Source organism: Nanorana parkeri, unplaced genomic scaffold (assembly GCF_000935625.1).
Source record: "Nanorana parkeri isolate BGI_ZX_2015 unplaced genomic scaffold, ASM93562v1 scaffold491, whole genome shotgun sequence".
NCBI lineage: Eukaryota > Metazoa > Chordata > Amphibia > Anura > Dicroglossidae > Nanorana > Nanorana parkeri.
The window spans coordinates 955,516-963,051 of record NW_017306759.1 but is presented as its reverse complement, the minus strand read 5'-3'; the positions used below and the strand labels follow the sequence as shown (position 1 = coordinate 963,051).

At 45.6% G+C, this 7,536-nt stretch overlaps 1 protein-coding gene across 1 annotated transcript in view; it reads right to left on the bottom strand.

Annotated features, from left to right (window-relative positions):
* Nucleotides 1-4,276: 4,276 nt before the first annotated feature.
* LOC108790676 (extracellular calcium-sensing receptor-like) overlaps nt 4,277-7,536 on the bottom strand; it is a 9,587-nt gene continuing 6,327 nt past the window's right edge. Inside the window, exons 5-7 of the mRNA XM_018560989.1 lie at nt 7,271-7,498; nt 5,617-5,740; nt 4,277-5,211 (exon numbers count right to left, since the gene is read on the bottom strand). Of these exons, the coding sequence (XP_018416491.1) occupies nt 4,277-5,211; nt 5,617-5,740; nt 7,271-7,498 (1,287 nt within the window). The remainder of the gene's footprint in view (nt 5,212-5,616; nt 5,741-7,270; nt 7,499-7,536) is intronic.

The following is a 7,536-nucleotide window of genomic DNA, read 5'->3' as shown; positions in this document are numbered from 1 at the left end:
CTTCAGGCCCCCCCCCCCCCCCACATTGTATGGGGCTTCTCGGTCAGGAGTGCAGTGAGACTCTCTATTTGACTGTATTTGGAACTGCTTTGGGCGCTATTGAATATTAATGGGATTGCAACATATGTACGTGTGCAAGGTACTGTCGAGCTAGTGAGCTCCCTATGCGGGGGCTAAAGTAATAAAGGTTACATAGTTACATAGTATTTCAGGTTTGTGACAAAGCACCAGTCCTGCATCCAGCTGAATCCCAATGTCTTGAGAAAAGTTCCCTATTAAGTATACATATATATAGTCTACCACCAAGGAATCAGGACTAATAGATGGGATTACTTGTAAAAAGCAGTTACTGCATCTCATTTAGTTCCTGGCCTGGACAATCCCATATATAATAACACACATAATAATTAATTACATAGAATAACACATATAACATATTCCAGAACTTCTCTAGAGTCTCTCCCATCCTCTGGAACTCTTTACCCCAACCTGTCCGTCTATCTCCCACCTCGACTGCCTTTAGGCGTTCCCTAAAGACTCATCTCTTCAGGGAAGCCTATCCCACCTCAACCTAACCACTGAACCATCACATTCTCACACAATTCATCCCCATACAGCTACCTCTTCATGTATCACTTCCCCCTCCCTTTTAGATTGTAAGCCCTCAGGGGCAGGGCCCTCCTTACCATCTTGTCTTGAATTGTATTGTGATTGTAATGTCTTCCTTACATTGTAAAGTGCTGCACAAACTGTTGGCGCTAAATAAATCCTGTATAATAATAATAATATTCCCACCCACCATCACTTTTTTTTATATTTGCATATTTACAACTGTTTCATTTTATGTTTTTATTTTTATTGTTAAACCATCCCTGCACAGGTCAAACAAATATGGGCAGAGGTGGCAATTTAAATATTTAAAACATGTAAGTTGCAGAGGAATGTGACCCATGTAGTGTGTTTTATAACATAACACGCTGCGGTAACTGAAAAGAATAACTTCCCTGAATCATTCATGAGGAAGAATTGGTGAACACAGTCCCTTCCTCCAGTTCATAGTCTGAGCTGTCCCAAATCACCACATTATTACACAATTTTTAATGTATTTTAATTTTGTTAAAATAATTCACAGATTTACTTTTTTTAATACATTTTTATTATTATATTTTTATTTCTCAAAAGGCTGTCCCTGCCCAAGTCAAGGTGACACTGGCAGGGACGGCAAAGCAAACTGAGTAAACATATTGGCAGCCGGGAAAGATGCTTCAAGGGGGACCCAAGTGGCTTTTGTGAGACCATTACGTTTAGCATGAGACTCATTTTAATCCCGCTTCAGTCCTTGTGAGCCTTTTCCTGTAAGTCTTTCTCCAGGGACAAGAGGGGTAGGGCAGGCAGCAGAGAATATTAAGCATACAGTTCTACAGCCATAGGCTGCCCGCCCTTCCCCAGAGTGAAATTTTTAAACCCAAAGCAACACTCGCTAAGACCCATCCCACCATCTCCCCTTCCCACACCAGGTTTCCTTTCTCCCAGTTGCTGGACCAAACAGTTAAACTTGTTGTTCCCAAACCATCAATAGGCCCAGCACCAGAATGCACAAACTTGGCAAAGCTGCTTGGCACTTCAGCTGCTTCCATACCAGCTGGAAGGGCCCACTCTGCTAGCTGTCTCTTCTCTCTCTCTCCTGGCTGTCTCTCCTCTCTCTCCTAGCTCTCTCGCCTTTCTATCTCTTCTCTCTTTCCTAGCTGTCTCTCCTATCTTTCCCCTTGTAGTCTCTTCTCACTCTCTCTCCTGGCCGTCTCTCCTGGCTGTCTCTTCTCTCTCTTCCCTGGCTGCCTCGTCTCCCTCTCTCCTGGCTGTCTCTCCTCTCTCTCCCTGACAGTCTGTGCTCTCCCTCTCTCTCTGCTGGCTGTCTCTCCTTGCTCTCTCTCCTGGCTGACTCTCCTCTCTCTCTCCGGGCTGTCTCTCCTCTCTCCCCTAGCTGTCTCTCCTCTCTCTCTCCCCCGGTTGCCTCTCCTCTCTCTCTCTCCTGGCTATCTCTCCTTGCTCTCCCTCTGGTATATTCTCCAAATAAATTGCTGTTGGGTGCTACAGTGTTTGGGTTTTGCTTGAAGAAAAGGAGGCAACCCTATTGGTCTTACTTGGTCACCATGTAAAACCAGCTGCAAAAAAACCCCCAATTCAGGCAGCAAAGGTTAGGAAAAACACACGCAGGCTGTGAGGCTGTAAAGAGGCCGCAGGACATCAGCAGCATTAAAATGTAACAAGAGATGATAAAGGTAAAAATCCTCCCCACTCCCAATTCTCTGAGATACACCCAATTTTGCTACCTACATGACATTCGGGGTTTACTTCCATCTACTACTATCGTCTTTAACCAGTTGACATCCGCGGTGTTAAACCCCCTTCCCATCCAGGCCATTTTTCAGTATTCAGCGCTGCGGTACTTTGACTGACATTTATTCAGTCATGCATATGTAATACACATCACTTCTGCATTCACAGCCCGGACGGAGATCAGCAAGGAGCCGGTCCCGGGATCCAAGATGGGGCAGCGGATCCCGGGATTCAAGGTGAGGGGTGAGGCCGCGAACGAGCACATATAGGCGATCTGCGGGCTATGGACCCGCTGATCGCCTATATGTGAAACACCCGGTAACGGGTGTGTGCAACGGTCGGGTCTTTTCTGCCCGTGCGTGCCCGCTAGGGGGCGAGCGCGAGCAGAAAAAAATTGCCGTCTGGAGACGGCAACCCGCAAATGCAGCAGTGCCGTCCGTCCGTTTTTTTACTACGGGTCGGACGGCAAGAGGTTAAAAGACCCGCCAGTCCTACAAGCCCTACAGTAATCTATGTCTACGCATTTGTCAGCACATATATTATTATCACAGATAAAGCACATTGCCAATATGGCTGCTGTGAGCTCACCCTTTTATAGTGAGAGGGATGGTGTCACTATCTGGGATCAGGCTCAGAGTCCAGCAGCTGAAACAGCAGGCAATTCGTAGTATAACAGGCCGGGTTTGGTACACAAGCAGACGGTAGTGGTGGAGGAGCAGGCAGAAGCGTAGTAAGTGAACAAGCCGAGATCAGTAGCCAAAGGTATTGGGTATGAAGCAGGAGATGGAGAGAGTAGTTGGTGAATCAGCAGCCAAAGGTCGGTACACAGGTAGCAGTATGAGAGGATTGTATCACAGAGGAAGCAAGATAACGGCAGGTGCACAATAATCTGGCAAAGAGGAAGTGCAGAGGCGTGGCTTAAATAGGAAGTACAAAGGAGGAGCAAGGAGTTCAGAGTTCAGCAGAGACTAGGTTTAACTGAGCATTACACATGAGAGCAGGCAAGGAGCTATCCAAGCTTCTAAGGTGGCTCAGCAGGTAGAACCACTGCCAGCTACAGCAGATGCCCTGGGTTCAGATCTGGTTCCTGACAGATGGCTTATTCACAAGCACCCTCAATGTCACATTATCATTACAAAGAGCTTGGTCTCACAGTTTTCCATATTCATTTGCTGAAAACTTGTATTTTGGATCTGCCACAAACCCATGGTAGCAGTGAACCCAAACCCATCCCTAGCTATGTTGGCTGAAATACACACATTGGGAATGGCTCTCTGGAGATGAAGGTGCTAGTGGTATCTCCATCCTGGTGTTCCAGGCAGAAGAGCTATAAGGTCCATGTGTGGAGTCACAAGGTCAGATACTCACCACTTGTATTGTGGGAGGATGGGGGGGGGGGCAGCTGCAGTTATTTAGCTCTAGACCAAATACATTATCTTCCAGGAGCCAGGATCTTCATAATTTCTTCTAGGAGGTGAGATTCCTGCTTCTTTCGGCCCCTAGGCAGACAGCTCACAGCCCAATACCCTCAGAGCCTAAGCCCAAGAGAACTTTACCACAGGGCCGGGAGTGTCAATACAAATCAAATTTGAGGCATGCCCTGCAAAATTAATCTAATTTTTGGTAAGCTACTCTCTAAAGCTCATCTATTTCTAATGTGTTGCAGAGTCTGCAGATTTATCAATACAACACAGAGATTGCTCAGGTCATTGTATTGATGGCAGGTCCTCCCATTCAGAAACTGGGAAAGGATATGGTGAACCAAACAACAATTTGTTTGGTCCTGCAGAACAAAAAAAGTATGAATCTGATATGTTCTTTTCCTAAAATCCTTACAATGTATACAGGTCACACATACAATTCATACATACATACATACATATAAATATTTTTTTCCCCCAAAAAGATTGGAATTACACTTTCATAAATATATCAGTGATCACCTTACTGTAGTCCCATAAAAGATGTCTACATTTTGATTTTTCCTCATCAGATGTTCTTTAGAGTTCATATCTGGTCGAAACAATATGATGAAACATTTCGGCAGGAAAATACAAAAAACTAGAGCCCAGCTGGAGGATAAGATGGCAAAGATCTCTGTGGCCACAATGTACTTCCCTTGTGAGCTGAGAGAGGCCGGAATGTAGGATATCCAGACACTGAGGAAGGCCAGCATGCTGAAGGTGATGAACTTGGCCTCATTGTAGCTGTCAGGTAATCTTCTGGCCAAGAATGCGATGATGAAACTGATGGTGGCTAGGAGTCCGAGATATCCCAGCATGGACCAAAATGCAACAGGAGAACCTTCATTGCAAATAAAGATAATCATTTTTGCCTGAGTGTGAGTGTCATACTCGGGAAAAGGAGGCGAGGAAGAAAGCCAAGCCACGCAGATGGATACTTGGATTAGTACACAAAGGGCAATGAGTGAATAGGACATTCTTATCCCTGTAAATTTTCTGAACTGGGTTCCAGGCTTGGTGGCTTTGAAGGCAATGACAACTGTAATAGTTTTGGCTAGAACACAAGAGATACACAGTGAAAAGGCCAAACCAAATGTAACTTGGCGGAGAAGGCACTTTTCTGGTTGTGGTTGTCCTATGAATGCCAATGAGCAAAGGAAGCAGAGGCACAAAGATATGAGCAGAAGACAGCTGAGAGACCAGTTGTTGGCTCGCACTATTGGTGTGGTCCTGTAATGAATAAAAACTCCAAGGATTCCAAGTGGGACAGCAGAGGAAACTATGGCAATGGTAGCCAAGATAATGCCAATTACTTCACTGTAGGAGAGGAACTCAGTGACCCTTGGCATGCATGCATCTTGGTGAAGGTTGGAGCACATATTCCAGGGGCAAGGGTGGCACCTGACAGCATCTACAGAAGAAGGTGGAAATCAATATTGTCATACATTACAGCCAGGGCCGGATTTACTCTCTCTGCTGCCCCAATGCCAGGTTCCTCAATACGCCCCCCTGTATGCATGCTGCATACAAGTGATCTCGGCAACATCCCCGAGATCACTTGTACAAAACAAGCGGCTGCTTCCCCGCTGTACATATAGCCCTGCTTGCCCAAAGCAGGGCTAAATGTAAAAAACAACTACCTGCCCAGTGCCAGGAACTGCATGTCCCGGGCGTCGGGAGATAGAAATTCCACACCCCTGCTGCCCCTCTACTCTCTGCTGCCCCAAGGCCGGGCCTCGGTTGGCCTTGTGGGAAATCCGGCCCTGATTACAGCTTTAATGACGGATGAAAACCTACAAATAATAATTGAGATCACCTGTTTCATTGGAAATCTCTCCCTGAGGACACGGCAAACACTGGAAACAGCAGATGGGCTTTCCAGGGATGGCCACCTTCATAAATCCTGGTGGACAGCTAGAGCTGCACTTTGATGGTGGAACCTTTATAACAATAAAAAGAATAAGTGATGCAGTGAAAGGTAGATTTCCGTATGTCTGTTTCCATTGCACACAAAATATTCCAACTGTGTTAAAGTCAGGAAGGCCTCTCACATTACCATCTTCTGGTATGTATCCACTATATGCTTGCATACCCTATATGCTTCTGTATGGCACCTTTTTGTCACATGACTACTTTGTACAGCTCACCAGTGTCTATCTTCCTAAGAACCTAGGAAGGATGAAATTGATAGTACCTGGACTGCACAGCTTATGGCTTTAGCAACCGGGCTGCTCCAAATAATGGGGTGACCCAGTGCAAGAGCCAGATTTAAAAACTAAAGCCCCAGGCAGGCTGCCCTCATCTCCTCTACCCATATACATGCAAGACCTAATTTTAGTTTTGAATTTGAGTGTAAACATTTAAAGTGGAACTCCAGGCAGACATTGAATAAAGATACTAATAAATACTGTATTCATTAATACACCATTTATTGTATTTTTCATACAAGCAGTGTAAGTACTTGAATTTGACCTGGCACCAGCTTATTGTGGTCTACTCTACAGCAGAGCTAAGCGGGAAAAGAAGCAGCACATGGAGCCAATGAGTTCATGTGATGACAAGGTGCTTGATGATTGGAAAAGAACACAGACTGACATAGAGATGAGCTCATCACTCATTTTTCTCCTCTGGTCAGGGCCGGTCCTTCCACTAGGCAAAGTAGGAAGCCACCTAGGGCGCAGCCTTGACCCTTGACCCCCTCACCCCCCCACGGAGCCCCATCTATTTCAAATTGCAAAAGCCAATAGCAGACTTGCTATTGCACCCGCCCACTGAGCAGAGGAGCAGAACTGAGAGAACTTTCTCTGCTCAGTGGGTGGGGTTTCAATAGGCAGTCTGCTATTGGCTATTTCAAATTAAAATAGCCAATAGCAGTCTGGCTATTGCTCCCGGCTCCCGACATCCACCTGTCGCCTGCGGAAGCTAGCCAGCATGAGAATGGAGCAGCGCGTGGGAAATTGGGTGTTGTGCAACAGGAAGGGGGCTGGGGGTGCAAGTAGCTGGTCCTGCCTAGGGCGCAAAATAGTCTAGCACCGGCCCTGCCTCTGATTAGTTACAGGTTGGGGTTTATGTATGGAAAACAAAGATAAAAGGGTGGGCCTTGGTGCCACTGGCAGTTATTCTAAGGGTGCTTAGGCAACAGCAGTAGCAAAGCCTGAGACTTTTGGGAAACTGAACTGCCAAAAATAACACTGAGATTTGGATATGACTTGGGCCACCTGAATTGATAAAATCTGGTTCAAGGTTCCAATCTAAATGGTCTGAATTTGAGCATCAACTCTACTGATCACTGTGCTGATGTTGCTTCATGGTCCGATCTTCAGGCTGGGGGTGTGTTCTCTACCAAGTATTTCTGTAACTGCAGTAGAATACTTAACTGTGTGGTGTTGACATCACAAAACTGTCTGAAGAGAGTCCTTTGGTTGGTCAAACATTTCCTATACACTGTGTATATATATTTATTACCATACCTTGGTATCATTATCATCCCATACAATGGCCGCACTGTCTATACTCATGATCTTCCCATCTGTAGAGCTAGAGTCATATTTTCCTACCACCGCCTGCTCCAAGGAGCCAGTAGAGCTTATCTGCCAATTCACAATATCATAAAGGGCTGGAGGATCCCCATTGTCATCAAAAAATATGTGTGTCTTGTCTTTGGTCTGAAACCTTGTTGTTTTAATATAATGAAGGAGCTGCAAAGCAATATTAAGAGATGGTCAATTTAATCAAG